The sequence below is a fragment of the Apodemus sylvaticus genome, chromosome 7, assembly GCF_947179515.1.
Source record: "Apodemus sylvaticus chromosome 7, mApoSyl1.1, whole genome shotgun sequence".
Classification (NCBI taxonomy): Eukaryota; Metazoa; Chordata; class Mammalia; order Rodentia; family Muridae; genus Apodemus; species Apodemus sylvaticus.
In genome coordinates this window covers 72,977,753-72,999,986 of record NC_067478.1, presented here as the reverse complement: position 1 = coordinate 72,999,986, position 22,234 = coordinate 72,977,753, and the positions used below count along the sequence as shown (strand labels likewise).

The following is a 22,234-nucleotide window of genomic DNA, read 5'->3' as shown; positions in this document are numbered from 1 at the left end:
AGCGGGTGATAAGCTGCCCAGTGGCGCACAGCTGCTGACAGCATTCGAATCCCAGACACTGGGTTTCAGAGCCTCAGATCCACAGGGCCACATCTGTTCATCTCACTCAGAATGACAGATGCTCACACTCGGCCCTGCTGGCTCCTGCCCTTTCCCTGACGGACGCCGGCATCACCATCCTCCCCTCCCAGGGATGGCTTCCTTCTTCCTTCTGTTCCACCCCTCCAGCATCTGCTCCTCCCTCAGCAGGTGCCGGATGACCAAGCCATAACTTCAGCTTGCTAGCTTGTAGCACAACAGTTTACAGAGGTGCCCTCCCTGAGCCTCAGTTTACCACCTGTAAAGTGAGGGGCTTGGAAATGGAATTGGACCTCTGCATATAGAGCTCTGCGCCAGCCCCTGGAGCTCAGAGCATAGTGATAAAGTGGGAAGAGCGGGGCTGTGGCTGTGTGGTGACCGACAGCTAGCCAGGCCCCTGGGGAGGCTGTGCTGGGTGGGTGGCTGCAGGAGTGCAGGACAGAGGCTCTCCTGTCGTGAGAACTGTGGAGGAGATGCGTCACCAGGCCTGCTGAAGGCTCCCCTGTGTTTGTAGAGCGAGTGTACAGGCAGAATATCGAGCAACTGGAGAGAGCGAGGGCGGAATGGGAGCAGGAGCACCGGACCACGTGTGAGGTGAGCGGCCCAGGCAGGCAGCCTGCTCCTCCTCCCGGGAAGCCGGGGCTGCGGCTGGCTCCTTAGGTCCACTTGACACCTGCTTGGCTGGTGCCTACGGTTCCTACCCACGCTCACCTCAGGCCTCATGCCCTGGATCTCTTTGTTCAACCCTGGGACCTGCAGAGTCCTGTGCCTTTCACTGGCCTCCCAGGACCAGCCTCCATTCTAGGACGGGGACTTGATGAGATGCAGGCAGGCGTCCCGTCCCTGACAGCCCGGCCTCCCTCCAGCTGCCCTGGAGGCAGCGCTGCGGACCTGTGGGGGCCTTTGCTTTAGACCTGGCAGCAGCAGAGTGTTCTGCACTGGTCACCTAGCTGAGCGGTGCAGGGCTGCCTGGCCTGGCCCCACAATATTCTCTCCCTTTTCCCCTCAACAGGCCTTCCAGTTGCAGGAGTTTGACCGGCTAACCATCCTCCGCAATGCCCTGTGGGTGCACTGCAACCAGCTCTCCATGCAGTGTGTCAAGGACGATGAGGTGTGTGCTCTGAGAGGGCAGCATAGCAAGCTCAGCAGGTCACAGAGGAGTCCGACACGGCACCGGGGCCAGCCAGCCAGCCCCAGGCCTCTGTAGTTCAGAGGAGTCCGACATGGCACCGGGGCCAGCCAGCCAGCCCCAGGCCTCTGTAGTTCAGAGGAGTCCGACATGGCCTCTGGGCCGGCCTCCAAGCATGGGAACACCATGCTTCTGTAGTTCCCCACCTCTGCCTTTTCCTCCTGCCTCCCACCTCAGGGCTGCGTCCATCTACTCTCCCCAGCACAGCAGAGACTTGCTGCGGGTGGAGGGGCTCTGCTCCAGGCTCAGGCTAGTGGGAGCCTGGCCTAGGTTCTCTTAGACCCCTCCCTCACTTCTCTCTCTCAGGGATGCCCAGGGTACCTCTCTCTCCCTCTCTCTCACCTTACAGAACCCAGTACTCACGGATGCCCAGGGCACATCACAGCCCAGGTTAGGGGGCTACTGCCCACACCAGGAGCCCTGGCTTCTGAACTTTCAGGGCACCTGTGACCCCTCCTGCCCATGAGCTAGCCGATCCTGGTGGCTTCCGAGTGTCAGCAGAAAGCGTGGGCTCTAGATACCCTCACACTCAAAGCCCAGCTTCACCGAGTGTCCTGACCTTAGCATGCCACTTTCCTGTGTTTCATCGTAAAGCAGGTTAGAGCGTGGGCCTCAGAGGACAGGAGTGAGCCGGGGCCTGTCCTCGGGCTCCGAGCTCAGGGCGTCAGGAAACAGGCATCAGCCAGGTCTCATCCCTGACAGGCCTGCCATCCCAAGGTCCCTCTGGCCAGCACCGAGCCTGAAGGCTGAGTCAGGCAGGGCTGTAGCAAGGCTGGGGATCAGGCTGACTTTGGGGTGAAGCCCAAATGCAGCCTTTGCTCACCTCTACCCCCAGCTCTATGAGGAAGTGCGGCTGACACTCGAGGGCTGTGATGTGGAAGGTGACATCAACAGCTTCATCCAGTCCAAGAGCACTGGCAGAGAGCCCCCAGGTAAGGCCCCACCAGACGGCAGCGTCCACAGCCAGGTCTGGCTGGCTCTACACTAGCTGGGGCTGCTCACACCTCCCGATTGGATGGGGGTAGACCAGACTCAGGCTGGGGGACTGGGTAGTTCTACTCTTCCGGAGTTCCCATTCAGTTCCCGGCACCCACACCAGGCACCTCACAACCATCTAACTCCAGAGGACCTGACACCTCTGGCTTCCACATGAATACACACATCAACACATAATTAAAATTAATAAAAAAAAAAAAAAAAGCAAAAGCCAGGCACAGTGTTACATGCCTTTAATCCCTGCACCGGGTGGCAGAGGCAGGCAGTCCTCTGAGTGAGGTCCTCCCTGCTCTGGCCCTCAAGCGTTTCCTCTCTTCAGCTCCGGTGCCTTATCAGAACTACTATGACCGGGAGGTCACCCCAGTGATTGGCAGCCCTGGCGTGCAGCCCTCCTGCGGGGTGATAAAGAGGTGAGCGCTGAGGAACTGTACACGGCCAGAGCACAGCCTCGGGCCAGCCTGCCTTCCACATCTCACGGCTGAACAGGCACTGTGGCTGTTCAGGTGCTGGCCATCCCATGGAGATATTCCAGGATCAGACTACTATCAGGGAACCCCGGGTCCCAGAGGATCTGGGTACTAATTACTCACACTCCAGTTATCCACCAGTGACCATGTGGAGAGTCCTGGGCAAGTGCCCACTCTGGCTTTCTTGTCTGGCCCTCTGTGAGGCAGGGTAGTGGCTTAACTGTGAGGTAGCATGGGTGAGACTCTCCAGGTGGTTTATAAATGGCCCAGAGCCCAGACATTTGGATTCACCAGGCTTTTACAGGGCCATCTCCCTGGCCTGGCTGTAGTCATGTGCCAAGGCCCTAGCCCTGTGCCCTGTGAGTGGCCTGGCCTAGTCACTGTGGGGCCAAGGAAAGGAAGACTTGCTTGGCCAAAGCTGGCTGGGCCTGGCAAGATATGTGGGAGCTGAACTTTAAAGGCAGCTTCTTCCTCCCCACAGAGTCTGGGGTGGGGGGCGGTGTCTAGTGGGGATGGGGCCCTGCTGGCTGCAGGTGCCGAGATGACCAGGACAGTGACCACGGGAGGATGCTGAGAACCAAGGGACTAACGGGAATGGCCTATGGGAGGCCTGTGGTGGCAGGGGTCCTGAAGTGCTGAGAATCCCCAGTTAGTCCCTTTGCTTCCAGAGAGGTAAGGTAAGGCCCACGCCTCTCTCCTCCCTTCCTCCAGGTTCTCTGGACTGCTACATGGAAGTCCCAAGACCACACCTTCTCAAGCTCCTGCTGGTAAATGAGGGGGAAGGACAGTGGGTCAGGGGGCATGTCTCCCACCAGTGGGGAGGAGAGGACTCCTATACAGCATAGATGGAGCACTACTGTCCAAGAGTGTTGATGACACAGGTTTAAGGCCCACCCCAGCAGTCTCCAGGGACCACTGTCCTCAGAAGGGGGCAGAACTCATCCTGCTCTCAGCCTCCACAGAGACTCTGGCTCCCACCCCTGAGCGGAACGAGTTGGTCTATGCGTCCATCGAAGTGCAGGCGACCCAGGGAAACCTTAACTCACCAGGCCAGGACTACCGGGCACTCTACGACTACACCGCACAGGTGAGGGCTTCCCCCTGCGCCTGGGAGCACGCCCGGGGTGTGAGCGCTTCTATAGCACCGGAGACTGGAAGAGTTTGGTGAACATCCACAGCAGACCAGGATCTGCTGTGGACCCAGAGAAGCACAATGACCAAAATCGAGTCCGTGAGCTGCCCTGGAACTATTTTCTGACATACTTGGAGAAGGGTGATCAGGGCGGCCACAGAGCGTCTGTGCTAGAGCTGGGTTGGAATCCAACTCAAGCCCTGGGCTGAAGTGGGGGTGGGGTGGGCTGGGGCTGGGGGGTGAGACCTGGAAGGCAGGCCCTGAACTTAGGCCAATGTACTCACACATAAAGGCAGGCTAGATGGGGCTGTACTGAGGTCATCCAGGGGTACAGATCTGGACAGTAATGGGGTACTCGGGTAGCAGTAGATGGCTGTGGGATTCGTCTAGAGCTTGCCCTTGGGGTGTGACAAGCACCTTTGAGAAGCTGCAGTGGCTGGAGCAGTGAGAGGAGCCCAGGGTAGGAGGTCTCCATGACAAACCTGAGCGTGTTAGGCGGCCAGGTCCCTTGGGGACGCCACAGCCTGTCTGTCTGTCTCCCTGAAGGCCTGAGCATGACTCAGCAGCCTGCTCGCCCTAGGAGACAAACGTGCTACTGCCAGAGCGGGGGCACCAGCGCAGAGCGCGCTTGTCCTGGTGTCCCCTCCTACCTCACGCGCTTGCCATTTCTTGCCCAGAATTCTGATGAGCTGGACATTTCTGCCGGAGACATTCTGGCAGTCATCCTGGAAGGGGAAGATGGCTGGTGGACTGTGGAACGAAACGGACAACGTGGCTTTGTCCCTGGGTCGTACTTGGAGAAGCTCTGAGGAAAGGCCAGCAGCCCCCACACACCTCTGCCCTGACTGTGAGGTCAGGGCTGTTCCCATCACTGCCCAGGCCTCATGGGGCCAGAACCAAGCCTGGTGGCACTGGGGGTGGGCTGGGTGCGGGCTACTCTCAATAAATTTCTCCCAGAAGGAGTACAGGGTCCTTTTCTCTTACCCAGTGCCCAGTGCCGATTCAGAAAGCCAGAGTATACGGAGTCTGGGAGAAGAGAGCGCTGCCCCTTACAGACAGGCCTTCAGGGCAGTCAGACCCAGTCTCAGCCAGGGACAGAGGCGAGGTACCCGAAGCTCCCAGGCTGCCGCAGCTACATTCTGAGACAGCCAGGAAGAGGCAAGTGAGGGGGGCTCGGGAGGGCCACAGAATGAGATAAGGCATCCTGTGGCAGGGAAGTGGGGTGCAGGATGTGGAGAGGCAGCAGCAGCCACGGTAAGGCAAATGTCTGACCACAGGACGACACGGGGATAGGAACACTGTTGGGGATGAGAAACAGCTGGTGGCTCTGGAGACAGCACACTAGGGACAGTCATGGCACACAACCCAATCCTGTGTGTGCCAACTCCGCATCACAGGAGCCGCCTGTGGGCCCACCTGGAGGCCGGCCCTAGAGGCCTGCCCATGTGCCCTGGCAAATGTCAGCTACCAGAGGTGAAACTGGAGCAAGCACTGCCTGGGGTGGAGGCCTGAAAGGGCTGCCTGGGGTGGAGGTCCTGAAAGGGCTCCTCTGTGCTCATCACCAGTGCGGCTTCATTCTCTGATCCTCCTCACTGGAGCAGAAAGGCGGGCTTGGCCAAGCAGCCATGCATGCCGACAAGGCTGGGCCACCTGTGCCTTGTGCTCTCTCACCCATCACGAGGGAGCGTTACAGGCAGGTGTGTGTGTGTGTGTCCAGGCAGGTCCCGGGCTCTGGAGCTGAGGATCAGGCTGGCTGTTCTGAGGAGTCTGCCATCATTGCTTCCTGGTAGACTATGTGGCAGGCAGAATGGGAAAAGGCTCTGAGCGGCTGGAAAGAGCCAGCCACTGACATTGGCATCCTTCTGGAAATGTCATTTTCCTCATGAACGTCCTGTGAGGTGACCAAACACCACACCCATCTGTGACACATCAGATATACACACAGGGATATTTGGAGAGTGACTTAATCCAGGGCTTGGTCCTCTCCCCTGAAGGACAGCAAAGCTAGCAAATAAAAGACTTGGCTACAACAAACCTGCTTGGTCCAGAAAACTAAGGTGTCCTGGCCACCCCTGTCCTATCCTGCCTGGCCCAACCAGACTGCTGCACCTCACTCAACCCAGACATTGATGATTCCTGGACAGTAGCAGGGTTGGTGCTCGCCAAGGTGACCTCCTCCAGGCCAGTGAGGTCAGGGGGAGGTTCCAAAGGCAGGATGAAGGCTGGTCTGCAAAGCGGCAGCTGGGCTAGAGAAATGAATGGGAATAGTAATTTCTGGAGTGTGCAAAAGGGTGGGAGAGTGGAGAGGAGAGGCGTGTGAACTCTGACCTTTCAGGGTGGGCAGGTCTTCCCTATGGAGCAGGGGGCCTGGGGCAGGCAGAGCAAACCAGCAGCCAGACTTGGTAGTGAAGAGGAAAGAGTGGAAAGTTCTCTATCAGAGCTTTTTCTGTTCTTTGAAAACACCCTGTCATCTTGATTGATCATCCCATTCCACTGCAAAGATTTTTAAAAACCTTTGGCTTAGATATTTATCATATCTCTGGCAGGTACTACAGTGTCAGTAGGCCGCACTGGATGATGGGTAAGCACTGTGCAGTAACAGCCCACTCTCCAGGCATTCAGAGAAATGAACAGAGACCCTGGGATCACAATCGGTCCCAGGGGGAAGAAGCCCACGTAAGCTTCCTGCATCCGCAGTGTTCCTGGTCTGTGTATCAGGTCACAATGTCAGTGGCCGGGAACCACATGGGAACAATGCCAGATGGAGGAGGGGCTGGCACAACTGTGTACATAAATAACTATGGCATCTCCCTGAAGGAGGGCAGCTCAAAGTCAGTCAGGGCAGCAGAGGGAAGATTGTAGCCTCTCCTGTCAGAGCGGCAGGCTCTGAGCAGCTTACCCCCAGGCAGTCTCAATCATCTCTGAATACCCATCTCCAGTAGGAGGGGTTCAACAGGTCTTATGCAAGGCACTACTTCAAAGTGTTACTGGTCAAATACTAATTAAAAGCAAGGGGATATCACTTTTTATAGCCCAGCCCCGAGCCTCTGGATCTTGGCTGGAGAAGCATGCTTCCCAGTGGGGACCAGACAGCAGCAGCACCACCACCACTTTCCCCTGGCTGCTCAGCATGACCCTCTCCACGGTCTGGCTGCTTCCCACCATGCTTCCTAAGAGGTCACCACATACAATGCCCTCAGGCACCTCAGGCTGTTGAAATCACAGGAATGGGCTTTTCCAACCCCGCTCAGCAGAGCCCACCACAGGGCCAAGGGAGAAAGTTCAGTCTGCCTCTAGCTGCACTCAAAGCTTACCCACTGGACCAACAGGCTGCTCGGGGAGCGGCCAAGCAGTGATCTGTGCAGTGTAGCCTATATTCCAAACATTTTCCTGGTGATTCCGATGTGTAGTCAAGAACCTCCTGGTTAATGGGCCTTTGGGTAGACTTCTCTCTCACAATCTGAAAACATACTCTATGGTCCACTCTACTTGCCTCAGACCAGGAGTGTCCATCCAGCAGGCGTCAGTCCTTAGGATGCCTCTTCGGTGTCCTAATAACCTTGTCTGTCCTTACTGGATACACTCAGAGCAGAGCATGGTCTGTATGAGTCACCTTCCCCTCTAAAAGTCAGTGGTTAAACTCGGTGGTCCCTCTGAAGCAACCTTAGGAGACCCCAAAGAAACTACAAGAGACAGCTATGGAGGGCACACAACTGTTTTCAAGATTGGCAAGGATGCTGGATACAGGTCATCATTTAAAAAGCGCCCCCCCCCCCCAACAACCACTAGGAAAGTTATTAGCAAACCATGGAGATCTCACGGAAAAGCTGCCTACACACTGTTAAGATCTGCAGAAAACAAAAGAAACCTTATCAAATAAGGTAAGGGATTATGCCCAAAGTTCAGGAGACACATCTTAAAAGAGCCTAGGACTGGCTAACAGCCAGATACACATTTTCACCTACCAGAATAGAAGAAAGATAAAGGCAGGCAACACCCTGAGGGTCAACAAGGGTGTGGGGGAAATGCACATTTATATGCCTGGCCAGTGGCAACATAAACTGGTATAATCTTTTCTGGAAAGCAATGGGACACATCTGTGAAAACTAAATGTGACCTTTCTGGGACAGAATAAATTACTACAATCCTTAATATGCAGAAAAGCCTGACGCAGGATGGAAACTGCTTTGAAACTAGGCCTGTGGTGGCCCTAGGACCCTGGTGTGGCTTAAGCTGGTTCATGCTGTACGGTGTGAGATGGCCTCAGAGGCCTGCCAGCTGTCAGTGTGGCACCTGTTTCCATCAACAACACATGGCACACACAAGATGACAAGGGAGCTGAAAATTTCCCACCACTGGTGACGTAGCAGCAGTCTTCACACTGAGGCACAACATCCCACCATTCTGTTTGTGGCGATACTGGTCTCTGGCTGCCAATCCAACAGAGCACTGCTGTGCACAGAATACAAACTTTTTTTTTTTTTTTTTTGGTTTTTTGAGACAGGATTTCTCAGTAGGCTTGACTGTCCTGGAACTCACTCTGTAGACCAGGCTGGCCTTGAACTCAGAAATCAGCCTGCCTCTGCCTCCCAAGTGCTGGGATTAAAGGCATGAGCCACCACCACCCAAATACAAACTTGATATAAGTGGAAACACTGTACACACAGGCTCAGGAATTGTTTATACTGTACTTTGTAATCATTCCTGTTGTGTATGGTACTGGTGACTACACCACCATGCTAGCAAGTGCCCTGCACCAAGACAGCTTTAACAACAACTAGTTCTGTTTTTTCCTTGTGTGTGTGAGAGGGAGACAGAGTGGGCCAGAGGGCCTTGAGTCCCAGCAGCTGACATTACAGCCATGTATGATTTGGCTGCTGGGAACTGAACAAGAGTCTATAAAAGCCACTCATCAAATTCTTAGCCACAGAGCCAACTCTCCAGTTCTTCAAACCTTCCTTTTACTTTTTGAGATGGGGGTCTCACAAAGTTGCATAAACTGGCCTTCACCTCACTCCATAGTCTAGACAGGCCCTGCCTGAACTTGCAATCCTCCTGCCCCAGATTCCAAGGCAGCCAAACTACAGGACTATATCACCAGGCCTCATCTTTGATTACCTGTTAATATCCACGTGCTTTCCATTTATTAAAACAAAGGCCAGGACTGGTCGTAGATACCTGCAATCCCAGTTCTCAGGAAGAAGGGGGGATCAAGCGAGTATGAGGCCAGCCTGGGCGAAGTAGTGAGTTTAGTCAAACCTTGTCTCCTGTGTTGTGCTACACCAGCAGACGCTTCAGTTGTGGGCTGACTTGACTAACACACTCATGTTTGCACAATGAAAGTAACACGTTCTTGTTGAGAAGCCATGTGTGACGGGGCTGCACGTGGGCAGGAGGTGCTCACCATAGCAAGGCAGAGGCCATCCACCACCCGGTACAGTGGCTAACCATCATCTAAGAAGACCATGATGCAAACACGAACAACTGGCAGATCTACAGTCTAGCCTAAAAAGACTACCATGCCGTGCCGTGAGAGGACAGCAATAGTCTAGAGAACAAAATTCACCTAAGAGCAAAGCCAAAGCCCGCACCACACTGACAGACCGCTTTCCCTTGGGGAATGTTCTTTTAGACTTACATTTCTTAAACTTATTTTTTTTTTTAATTATAAGACAAAAGCTTTGCCAGTGGCATCTGTAGCACCGGCAGGACCACAGCTCCTCAGGCTTTAAATGTTCTTTAAATGTTCCTGTTCACACTGTCTCCTCACCAGGCCAGGGCTCACACACTGACCATCGCAGGCAGTGGGGGCGGGGTGGGGGCATAAGCCCTCCTGTGACACCCAGGTGAACCTGGAGCTCATACTGTCCCTGCCACCTGGAACTCTAAAGCCTCCTCAGGAGGAGGAAACAGGAGATAAGCTCGAACCAAGCAGCAACATTTAAAAGGGGATGAATATATGCATGTATGTATGCATGCACGTATGTATGTATGTATGTATGCACGCATGTATGTATGTATGTATGCATGCATGTATGTATGTATGTATGTATGTTCTGTATAGTCTATGTCAACATCACTTGGGACAGAACTATGAGACCTGCAGAGGAACCGACACTGCAAAGACCCTGAGAGGCCAACTGGTGTGGGAAGGCGATTATTTCATCAGGATTGTAAGGTACCAAATTTGGCATCTGTACCTTTGATTGTCAGACACTATTTTTGTAAAACACGGGCTGGAGTACTTGAGGGCAGTGTCCGTGGAGAGAGTGAGCATGAGTGTTTGCGGACAGGAATGACCCATGAAATAGGGCAAAGGTCAGCAGGCTCACTTGGGTAAAGGACAATTAGGTTTTTCAGGGTTTTTAATTCTTGTAACTTTCTATGGCCTCTGAAATTTATTTCTAAATAAAAATATAAAGGCAAAAAAAAAAAATATAAAGGCAATCGGATGCAGCAATGGTTCTCAACTACAGCTAGTCCTGGACACAGCTAATGGCTTAGGGCCTGGTCTCCATAGCTCTGATTCCACCAGTGCTTCCACTGTGCAGAGCCCCTGAGGTCGTTACTGCAGCAACAGCTCCTTGCCCTCTGAAGAGCAAGCACTGTCCTCTGCCACATGTGGGACCATGAAGACTGCAGGTGTTAAGCAGAGAGTTTAATCGGAAGGGCTCTGGCCAGCAGAGTCCTCTTCTAGTGGTTCTCAAGCCAAGAAAAATCACATGTAAAGCTAGCAAGGGCAGGAACCCAGTGCTTGCCCCCCCTGCCCCCACCCCAGCTCCCCCACTAACACGGCCCTGCCGGCAGAGCACGGGAAGATGGTGCTCTCCAGCCGAGCATCAAAGGTGTGTGAACTGTGTCCCTCGGACAAGTTCAAGGAATGGGTTACCAACTGGCACCCTATCAAAGCAGCTTCCTACTCTAGAGCTAGTTGGGTCATGCAGAAAAGAAGCAACTAATGCTGCTGATGACAAATTGCTGGGCTCAGTCCCAACCTGTGACAGGAAAGCCATAGAATGGTTCTCAGCAACAGCTTTCAGTGAAAGGTCACAAGCATCCCTGCCTACTATGAACAGGCAGAGGTGGGGACGCAGTTCAGGGAGCAATCACCAATGCCAGCAGGTCTGAAGTCGGGCAGCCTGTACCGCTTCCACAGGATTAGGTTCAACCCTCTTCTGTGCACAGCCAGCTCCACTTCAGAAAAACTTAAAAGATATTCAGGCAATTCAACATTAAAAGACCCTAAGCTGAACACGATCTCAACCCTAGATACGGTTCCTATTTGTCCTCTATTTCTGTGACTGGCTGGTTCCCCAGTGGCTGTGGCTGACTGGGCCAGGATTCTAAGGCTCATCTTTACAGTCCTTTCTTCTTCTGTGTCCCACATCAACTCAGTGAACACTGGCTGCCATCTCCTCCTTCTGCTGGTCCCTAATAGTCCTCCACTCTATGCTCCTAGTGGAAGCCTCATCACACTCCCTCCAATCCATCCTCTGAATTGCTACAGGGACCAACCAGGGCAGGCCTGATGCCATCAGTACATTCAGGTTTTACCTGCACAAGTTCTGTATGACCAAAGACGGTCTTTGTTTAACCATGTCTTAACCCCCTTCCCCAGGCCCCTGCAGAGCCTTCCAGCTTCTAGGCTTGGGCATTTCTTCCAGAAGCCCATAAGTGATATCACCAGACCTTCTACACAACGCCACACCCTGACCTCTCTGGGTGCCTCCTCTGGGCCCTGTTCTTTTGTACTGCCACCTCTGCAGTGATAGAAATTACTGGCCCTTGTATGTGTCTCCTGTGTTAGAATTTCAGAGTCCTTGCCGGGCGATGGTGTTACACACCTTTAATCCCAGCATTTGGGAGGCAGAGGCAGGCGGATTTCTGAGTTTGAGGCCAGCCTGGTCTACAGAGTGAGCTCCAGGACAGCCAGGGCTATACAGAGAAATCCTATTTTGAAAAACCAAAAAAGAAAAAAAAAAGGATTTCAGAGTCCTTGGGTTAGGAACAGCACCATCACTGTCTATCCCCTAGGCCTTTGCACTCTGCAGATGTTCTAAATAAGTACCACAGCCTTTAGAATCTGGCAGCAAAATCACAATGAACTGCAGTCAACAGCAGCATCTGAAACATTATCCTGCTGTATACTGCTGCCGTGGAACTGAAATATCCCCAAATAATTAAAAACTACATGGTGAGGACTGATACAGAGTTTATTGAATTAAATTTTTCTATTTACAATTGAGATCACATCTACATACTATTTTGCTAGTCTCCATGGGTACATTATCTCTAACGAGTATAAGACTTACGATGAATGGGTTCAATCATACAGAAACGCACACACTCACACTAACTGCTTTAAAACAGTAGTGCATACATTATAGTCTTCCTATAAAGCCAGCTTTGAATAAAAACCACTAATTTCAAAGATCAGTCTCTGATTTTGAAGATGAACAGACATATACTGTTTGATTCTAAAATCTATATTATCCGTTTTGTACAACTGCTATGTTATTGTACTACAGTGTATATTCTTTAAAAGGACACTGGTGAGTGGCACCAGACAGCTGACGTCCTCCCTCTTACCCCCAAACCTTTGGCCAAGAGTTCTCGTTATGAAGACGAAAAGGGTCCAGTGATATCACAACACAGTCCCATTACTCGTCAGGTGACAGAAGCAGGCCACACCCTCATTTAGCTCTACCACATTACAGAACTTGTAAATGGTTCTGAGATTAAGGGCATGGAGAATCATCTAGAACAAGGGTAAGAAAGCCATAGATGGGCAGGTGTCTGTGGGAATGTGAAATGCCAACCTGCTATCCAACACCAGTGTACGTGTGCTTTGACTAGATGAACTCAGGAACCAACTGCTGCAGGCCTGCCCAATCCACCTTCCAAATCAGAACAAGGATACTACAGATTCGCTCAGACTGTGCTGCCTGCTATGCGTAGGTTCCACCGGTGATGAGCAGCTCATAGGCAGGATCTCGACTCCGTCTGCACAGCACGATGCATGCGCACAGCATGCCCAGCAGCTGCAGGAGGAAAACACTGTGAAAGAAGGCTAACCCCTGGCAAGTGCATAGTTCTTGGCAATGACATTATTTCAAGTTTTAACCCCAAATTGTCAAAAAGCAGTAACAATGAAAAAGGAAGTTTCTTATGAACACACACTATTTAACACTAAGTGTCAGCACCTTGCTTTATATCCAAGAACTCTAAAGCGGGCATGAGCCAAAGCTATCTTTCGGAGAATCCCCACTAACAGCACACAGTGGCACTCCCCAAAGCAGCTTCTATGGTGAAGGAAATGGCCTATGTCTGCACTTGTAGCTCCTAAGCATTTTAGCCAGTGCCACTGAGTTGGATTTTAAATTTTTACTTCAGTCAAATGTGGCTGTGGCTTCCATGGACAGCACAAGCCTAGGGAAGCCTGTTTGACAGTGTCTTTTTAGCCATCTGGATTTTGGGGAGAAAAGTTTCATTAAGAACACACAAAAACTTGTAATAATGGAAAGACAACATTAGTGTCTTTTGAAGGCTTCTGTTTTTATTTACTACCTTTGATTCTGCGGTATTATTGATTTATTTCTTGTCAAGGTCCACTGCTCCTTCCTAATTGTCTATTTTAATCCTTCTGGAGTAGCACATTGGGATAGAGACATGTAATGTTGCTAAGCAAAGGGATTAAACTAGATTATTAAAGAAGGTGATTCTAGAATTCTTGACCCAATCTCTCACAAAATACAAACAGTAACCAACATTACTTTGCTGTTACAAGTCCTCATGGACAGTGAAGGATCTAAGCTATTCTAAGTTATTGATTTTTTTTTGTTGTTGTTGTTTTGTTTTTGTTTTTTCAAGACAGGTTTTCTCTGTATAGCCCTGGCTGTCCTGGAACTCACTTTGTAGATCAGGCTGGCCTCGAACTCAGAAATCCGCCTGCCTCTGCCTCCTAAGTACTGGGATTAAAGGCGTGCACCACCATCCGGCTAAGTTATTGAATTTTAAAAGGCAGGGGACTAACCTACAACTCTGGCTGCTTTCCCCAGAGGGCACATAGGCACCAGGAACCCCAGGTAAAACCCTGCCCTCTGCCTACCAACTCCCATTAAAACATACCCAACAGCCCTAAAGTTCACCCAATGCCCTGGACTCCATATTCACATACAACTACTGAATCTTTCTTGGAGGCCATGACAGCTCTAGAAACCCCAGGGGCAACATTGGCACTCAAAACCTTAGAGGTCAACAGGCCACAAAGACCCCACTGGAGGCACTCCACTGGATCTGAAGACTCACACTGGTCACTAGAATCCCAATCCACTCAGGCTAGAAGATCAGACAAGAAACAGAATCCAAGGGAGAAACACCCAAAAAACACCCAGTTAAACTCAGAAATCAGCACCTAAACCCATAACAACCCCAAACCGAGATAACTAGAGGCCAATGTAAGAAAACAACAGCCAGGGCAATATGGCACCAACCACAATCCAGTTCTCCTACTCCAGCAAGTTCTGGATATTCCAATACAGCTGAAGTACAAGAAAATGACCTTAAATCTAATCTTATAAAGATGATAAAGGCCTTTAAAGAGGAAATGAACATAATAACATCTAAAGAAATCCAGGAAAATACAACGAAACAGGTGAAAGAAAGAAAGAAATTCGTTCAAGACCCAAAAATGGAAACAGATGTAATAAAGAAAACACAAACCAGAGAATCCTTCAAATGGGAAATCTAGGTAAGCAATCAGGTTCTAGCATCACCAACAGAATACAGGAGACGGAGCATATCTAGGTACAGAAGACAGGACAGTAGAAACTGACACATTGGTTGAAGAAAATGCTAAGTCCAAAAATTCCTGACACAAAATATGCAGGAAATCTGGGACACTATGACAAGACTGTTTGGTTTTTAATAAAAGGAACAGAAGAAGATTCCCAACTCAAAGGTCCAGAAGATATTTTCAACAAAGTCATAGAAGAAAATTTCCCTAGCCTAGAAAGAGATGCCTAGTATAAGAAGCTTACAGAAGCAGATGGGTGCAGCCAGGAACACAGGGAACACCCCAGTGTAAGATCACTTGGGACACGGTCTGCCAGGGCCCCACCTGCACCCAGGAGCTGGGCAGTGCCACAGCTGTCTGTGCATCTACCCTGCCAGGGGACATCTGCCCTGCAGGGAGTCCTGCATTTAGAGGGAGTCCCGAGTTTAGGTGTGAGGCTGCCATCTTTGCCCCTGTGACTGAGGAAAAGGGTGCAGGCTGCCATCTTTGCCCCTGTGACTGAGGAAAAGGGTGCAGCCAGGAATACAGGGAACACCTGAGTGTAAGATCACTTGGGACTCAGTCTACCGGGGCCCCAGGAGCTGGGCAGCTGGGAAACTCTGTCCCAGGGGGGCTGAGACAGGCTTGCAGGCACACAGGAGGGACAAGCACCAGCCAGAGACAGCAGGACCAACTAACACCAGAGATAACCTGATGGAAAAAGGTAAATGTAGGAACATTACTAACAGAAATCAAGGCAACATGGCACCATCCGTACCCAATTCTCCCACAACAGCAAGTCCTGGATACCCTAACCCACCAGAAAAGCAAGATTTGGATTTAAAATCACAGCTCATGATGCTGATACAGGGCTTCAAGAAGAACATAAATAACTCCCTTAAAGAAATATAGGAGAACACAAGTAAACAGGGAGAAGCCCTTAAAGAACTACATAAAAACACAACGAAACAGGTGAAGGAATTGAACAAAACCACCCAGGATCTAAAAACGGAGGTAGAAACAATAAAGAAATCACAAAGGGAAACAACTCTGGACAAAGAAAACCTAAGAAAGAAGTCAGGAGTCATGGATGCAAGCATCAACAACAGAATACAAGAGATAAAAGAAAGAATCTCAGAATCTCAGATTCTCATCTTCTCAGATGCTGAAGTTATCATAGAAAGCATTGACACAACAGTCAAAGAAATGCAAAATGCAAAAAGCTCCTGACCCAAAACATCCAGGAAATCCAGGACAAAATGAGAAGACCAAACCTAAGGATAATAGGTATAGAAGAGAGTGAAGATTTCCAACTTAAAGGGCCAGTAAATGTCTTCATCAAAATTATATAAGAAAACTTCCGTAACCTAAAGAAAGAGATGCCCATATATAAGAAGCCTACAAAACTCCAAATAGATTTGACCAGAGAAGAATTTCCTTCTGTCACATAATAATTAAAACGCGAAATGCACTAAACAAAGAATGAATATTAAAATGAGTAAGGGGAAAAGGTCAAGTGACATATAAAGATAGACCTATCAGAATTACACCAGACTTCTCACCATAGACTATGAAAGCCAGAAGAGCCTGAGCAGATGTCATCATACAAACCCTAAGGGAACACAAATGCCAAGCCAGACTACTATACCCAGCAAACCTCTCAATTACCATAGATGGATAAACCAAGGTGTTCCATGACAAAAACAAACTTACACAATATTTTTCCACAAATCCAGCCCTTCAAAGGATAGTGAATGGAAAACACCAACAAAAGAAGGAAAACTACACACTAGAAAAAGCAAGAAATTAGTCTTCTTTCAACAAACCCAAAAGAAGTTAGTCACACAAACATAAAAATTACATAAAAAATAACAGGAATAATCACTATTCCTTAATATCTCTTAATATCAATGGACTCAATTCCCCAATAAAAAGACATAGACTAACAGACTGGATACGTAAACAGGACCCAAAATTTTGCTGCATACAGGAAACGCATCACAGTGTCAAAGACAAATGCTACCTCAGAGCAAAGGTCTGGAAAACAATTGTCCAAGCACATGATCCCAGGAAACAAGCTGGAGTAGCCATTCTAATATCCAGTAAAATAGAATTTCAACCAAAAGTCATCAAAAAAGACACGGAAGGATACTTTATACTCATCAAAGGAAAAATCTACCAAGAACTCTCAATTCTGAACATCTATGCTCCAAATACAAGGGCATCCTCATTCATAAAAGAAATTTTTACCAATGGACAGATCAGGGAAACACAAACTAAACAGAGAACAGTGAAACTAACAGAAATTCTGGACCAAATGGATTTAAAAGATAACTATAAAATATTTCATACAAAATCAAAAGAATATACCTTCTCAGCACCTCATGGTACCTTCTCCAAAACTGACAATATAATTGGTCACAAAACAGACCTCAACAGACATAAGAAGATGGAACTAATCCCACGCCTCCTATCAGATCACTATGGAGTAAGGATGGGCTTCAATAGCAACAAAACAACAGAAAGCCCACAAACACATGGAAGCTGAACAATGCTCTACTCAATGATACCTTGGGTCAAGAAAGAAATAAGGAAAGAAATCAGGGCTGAAATCAACCAAGTAGAAACAAAAAGAACTATACAAATAATCAAGAAAACCAGGAGCTGGTTCTTTGAGAAAATCAACAAGATTGCCAGACTAACCAGAGGGCACAGAGACAGTATCCAATCAACCCTTTGCCAGACTAACCAGAGGGCACAGAGACAGTATCCAAATTAACAAAATCAGAAATGAAAAGGGAGATATAACAACAGAAACCAAGGAAATTCAAAAAATCATCAGATCCTACTACAAAAGCCTATACTCAACACAACTGGAAAATCTGGATGAAATGGACAATTTCTTAGACAGATCCCAAATACAAAGTTAAATCAGGATCAGATAGACCATCTAAACAGTCACATAACCCCTAAAGAAATAGAAGCAGTCATTTAAAGTCTCCCAAGCAAAAAAAAACAAAAAAAACAAAAAACAAAACAAAAAAAAAAACAAAAAAAAAACAAAAAACAAAAAAAAAACAAAAAAAAAAAACAAAAAAAACACCACAGGACCAGATGGTTTTTGTGCAGAATTCCATCAATCAAACCTTCAAAGAAGACCTAACACTAATACTCTCCAAACTATTCCACAAAATAGAAACAAAAGGAACACTACCCAACTTGTTCTATGAAGCCACAATTACGCTGATACCAAAACCACACAAAGATCCTACAAAGAAAGAACTTCACACCAATTTCCCTTATGAATATCGATGCAAAAATACTCAATAAAATTCTTGTCAAATGAATCCAAGAACACATCAAAATGATCATTCACCACGATCAAGTAGGCTTCATCCCAGGAATGCAGGGATGGTTCAGTATACAGAAATCCATCAATGCAATCCACTACATAAACAAACTCAAAGGAAAAAACACATGGTCATTTCACTAGATGCTGAAAAAGCATTTGACAAAATTCAGCATCCTTTCATGCTAAAAGTCTTGGAAAGAACAGGAATTCAAGGCCCATACCTAAGCAAAGTAAAAGCAATATACAGTAAACCAGTAGCCAACATGAAACTAAATGGAGAGGAACTTGAAGCAATCCCACTGAAATCAAGGACTAGACAAGGCTGCCCCCTCTCTCTCCATATCTTTTCAATATAGTACTTGAAGTTCTAGCTAGAGCAATTCGACAACAGAAGGAGGTCAGAGGGATACAAATTGGAAAGGGAGAAGTAAAGTTATCACTATTTGCAGATGAAATGATAGTATACTTAAGTGACCCAAAACACTCTACCAGAGAACTCCTAAACAACTTCAGCAAATTAACTTCATAAAATTAACTCAAAAAAATCTGTAGCCTTCCTATACTCAAAGGATAAACAGGCTGAGAAAGAAATTAGGGAAACGATACCCTTCACAATAGCCACAAACAATATAAAGTCTCTTGGTGTGACTTTAACCAAACAAGTGAAAGATCTGTATGGCAAGAACTTCAGATCTCTGAAGAAAGAAATCAAAGAAGACCTCAGAAGATGGAAAGTTCTCCCATGCTCGTGGATTGGCAGGATTAATATAGTAAAAATGGCCATCTTGCCAAAAACAATATACAGATTCAATGAAATCCCCATCAAAATCCCAAGTCAATTCTTCATAGAGTTAGAGCAATTCTCAAATTCATCTGAATAACAAAAAACCCAGGATAGCTAAAACTATTCTCAACAGTAAAAGAACTTCTGGGGGAATCAGTATCCCAGACCTCAAGCAGTACTACAGAGTAATAGTGTTAAAAACTGCATGGTAGTGGTACAGTGACAGGCAGATAGATCAATGGAATAGAATTGAAGACCCAGAAATGAACCCATACCCCTATACTCACTTGATCTTTGACAAAGGAGCTACAACCATACAGTGGAAAAAAGATAACCTTTTCAACAAATGGTGCTGGTTCAACTGGCAGCTAGCATGCTGAAGAATGCAAATGAATCCATTCTTATCTCCTTGTACTAAGCTCGAGTCCAAGTGGATCAAGGACCTCCACATAAAACCAGACACACTGAAACTAATAGAAAAGGAACTGGGGAAGAATATACACGGGCACAGGGGAAATTTTCCTGAACAGAACACCAATAGTTTATGCTCCAAGATCAAGAATTGACAAATGGGACCTCATAAAATTACAAAGTTTCTTTAAGGCAAAGGACACTGTCAAAAGGACAAAACAGCAACCAACACATTTGGAAAAGATCTTTACCAACCCTACATCCAACAAAGGGTTAATTTCCAAGATATACAAAGAACTCAAGAAGTTAAGACTCCAGAGAGCCAAATAACCCTATTAAAGAATGGGGTACAGATCTAAACAAAGAATTTTCACCTGAGGAATATTGAATGGCTGAGAAGCACCTAAAGAAATGTTCAACATCCTTAGTCATCAGGGAAATGCAAATCAAAACATCCATGAGATTTCACCTCACACAAATCAGAATGGCTAAGATCAAAAACTCAGGAGACAGAAGGTGCTGGTGAGGATGTAGAGAAAGAGGAACACTCCTCCACTACTGGTGGGATTACAAGCTGATAGATACTGGAAATCAGTCTGGCAGTTCCTCCGAAAACTGGGCATGATACTACAGGAGGACCCTGTTATACCACTCCTGGGCATATACCCAGAGGATTCTCCAGCATGTAATAAAGACACATGCTCCACTATGATCATAGCAGCCCTTATTTACAATAGCCAAAAGCTGGAAAGAACCCAGATGTCCCTCAACAGAGGAATGGATACAGAAAATGTGGTATACACAATGGAGTGCTACTCAGCTATTAAAAACAATGAATTCATGAAATTCTTAGGCAAATAGGTAGAACTGGAAAATATACTAAGTAAGGTAACCCAATCATAAAAGAACACACATGGTATGCACTCACTGATAAGTGGATACAAGTCCAAAAGCTCAGACTACCAAGACACAATTCACATGTCAAATGATACCCAAGAAGAAGGAAGAACAAAGTATGGATACTCTGGTCCTTCTTAGAAGGGGGAACAAAATACCCACAGAAGAAGATACAGAGACAAAGTGTGGAGCAGAGTCTAAGGGAAAGATCATCCAGAGATTACCCCACCTAGTGACCCATCCCATATAATTACAAAACCCAGACACTATTATTGATGCCCACAAGTAATTGCTGACTGGAGAAGGATATATCTGTCACCTGGGAGGCTCTCCTAGTGCATGACAAATACAGAGGGGGACACTTTTAGCCAGCCATTGAACTGAGCACAGGGTCCCCAATGGGGGACTTAGAGAAAGGACCCAAGGAGCTGAAGGGGTTTGCAACACCATAGGAAGAACAACAATATGAGCCACCCAGTACTCCCAGAGTTCCCAGGGACAAAAACATCAACCAGATAGTACACATGGTGTTACCCATGGTTCCAGACGCAGAGGCAGCAGAGGATGGCTTTGCTGGACATCAAAGGGAGGAGAAGTCCCTGGTCCTGGAAAGGTTCAATGCAGCAGTATAGGGGAATTCAGGACAGGGAAACAGGAGGGGGTTGATTGGGGAACAGGGAGAGTGACTTATGGGACTTTTTTTTGGGGGGGGGAAGGACCAGGAAAGGGGAAATCATTTGAAATGTAAATAAAGAATATATTTAATTATATATATATATATATATATATATATATATATATATATATATATATAGAGAGAGAGAGAGAGAGAGAGAGAGAGAATATTTTACCAGAAAAATAAAAAAGAAAAAAGCGTATAGAACGCCAAACAGATTGAACCAGAAAAGAAGCCCCCAAATAATAATCAAAACATTAAATGCACAGAACAAAGACTATTAAAAGCTGCAAGGGAAAGAATGCAGGCAAGTTAACATATATAGATAGACCTACTATAGTTATACCCAAATTCCACAATGAAGACTCTAAAAACTAGAAGGACTTGGGCAGATACCTTGCAGACTCTAAAGAGACCACAGATGACAACATAAACTATACTATACCCACTAAAACTTTCAATCACCAAGATGGAGAAAATAAGATATTCCATGATAAAGCCAAATTTCAACAATATCTACCCACAAGTCCAGTCCTACAGGAGATACTAGAAGGAAAACTCCAACCCAAGGAGGTTAGCTACATCCAAGAAATCACAGGAAAATATTTTACACCAGTAAAACCAAAATAAGGGAAGTTTACACACACACACCACCACCACCATGCCAGGAATTAACAATCATTGGTCATTAATATCTCTCAACATCAATGAACTCAATTCTCCAAAAAACAGACACAGACTAAAGACTGGATATGAAAACAAGGTGCATCATTCTGCTGCATACAGGAACTATACCTCAACATCAAAGACAGACATTACGTCAGAGCAAAGGGATGGAAAAACATTTTGCAAGCAACAGACTCGAAGATCAAGCTGATGAAGCCATTCTAATATCTAACAAAAATTAATTTAAAATAAAGGTTGGAGGAGGGACACTCAAAGGAAAAATCTACCAAGAGGACCTCTCAGTTCTGAATATCTATGCCCCACATGCAAGGGCACCATTGCTGAGGCCTCAGCTGGGTAACTTCTGCTGAGGGCCATAGCCTGAAAATGAAACACTAGTGATGAAAGTCTAGTGATGAAACACTAGTGATGAAAGTCTAGCTGCTCTTTTATTTCACTTAAATCAACTCCTAATGACTTTAAAGTAATTTAAAATTAAAGTAATTTAAAAGGCATAACAAAAGTCTACTGATCAGAACAAAACTAACTGCTAAATAAACTGTTCTATGATATTTATATATTTATATAAATATAGAGAGATTTATATTTATATTATATATATATTTTATAGATATATATTTATATATTCTATATTTATATATTTATATAGATTTATATTTATATTTTATATAAATATTTTATATAATTATTTTATAAATATTTATATAAATATTTTATATTTATATTTTATATATTTATATAAATAGATTTATATTTTATATTTATATATTTTATATTTATATTTTATAGAT

The 22,234-nt window shown here is 46.9% G+C and overlaps 2 protein-coding genes across 4 annotated transcripts in view; one reads left to right on the top strand and one right to left on the bottom strand.

The window, feature by feature from the left end:
* Pstpip1 (proline-serine-threonine phosphatase interacting protein 1) overlaps window positions 1-4,824 on the top strand; it is a 41,757-nt gene extending 36,933 nt beyond the window's left edge. For 2 of the 3 annotated variants that reach the window (XM_052188282.1, XM_052188284.1), the window contains 7 exons: window positions 593-672; window positions 1,091-1,189; window positions 2,103-2,199; window positions 2,583-2,673; window positions 3,442-3,497; window positions 3,684-3,817; window positions 4,540-4,824. In XM_052188282.1, coding sequence (XP_052044242.1) covers window positions 593-672; window positions 1,091-1,189; window positions 2,103-2,199; window positions 2,583-2,673; window positions 3,442-3,497; window positions 3,684-3,817; window positions 4,540-4,671 — 689 coding nt within the window. In that variant the 3' untranslated portion in view covers window positions 4,672-4,824. The remainder of the gene's footprint in view (window positions 1-592; window positions 673-1,090; window positions 1,190-2,102; window positions 2,200-2,582; window positions 2,674-3,441; window positions 3,498-3,683; window positions 3,818-4,539) is intronic. The other variant, XM_052188283.1, reaches the window with a different exon arrangement.
* A 7,233-nt stretch (window positions 4,825-12,057) lies between these two features.
* Window positions 12,058-22,234, bottom strand: part of Tspan3 (tetraspanin 3) — a 28,231-nt gene continuing 18,054 nt past the window's right edge. The window contains exon 7 of the mRNA XM_052188281.1: window positions 12,058-12,903. Coding sequence (XP_052044241.1) covers window positions 12,811-12,903 — 93 coding nt within the window. The 3' untranslated portion in view covers window positions 12,058-12,810. The remainder of the gene's footprint in view (window positions 12,904-22,234) is intronic.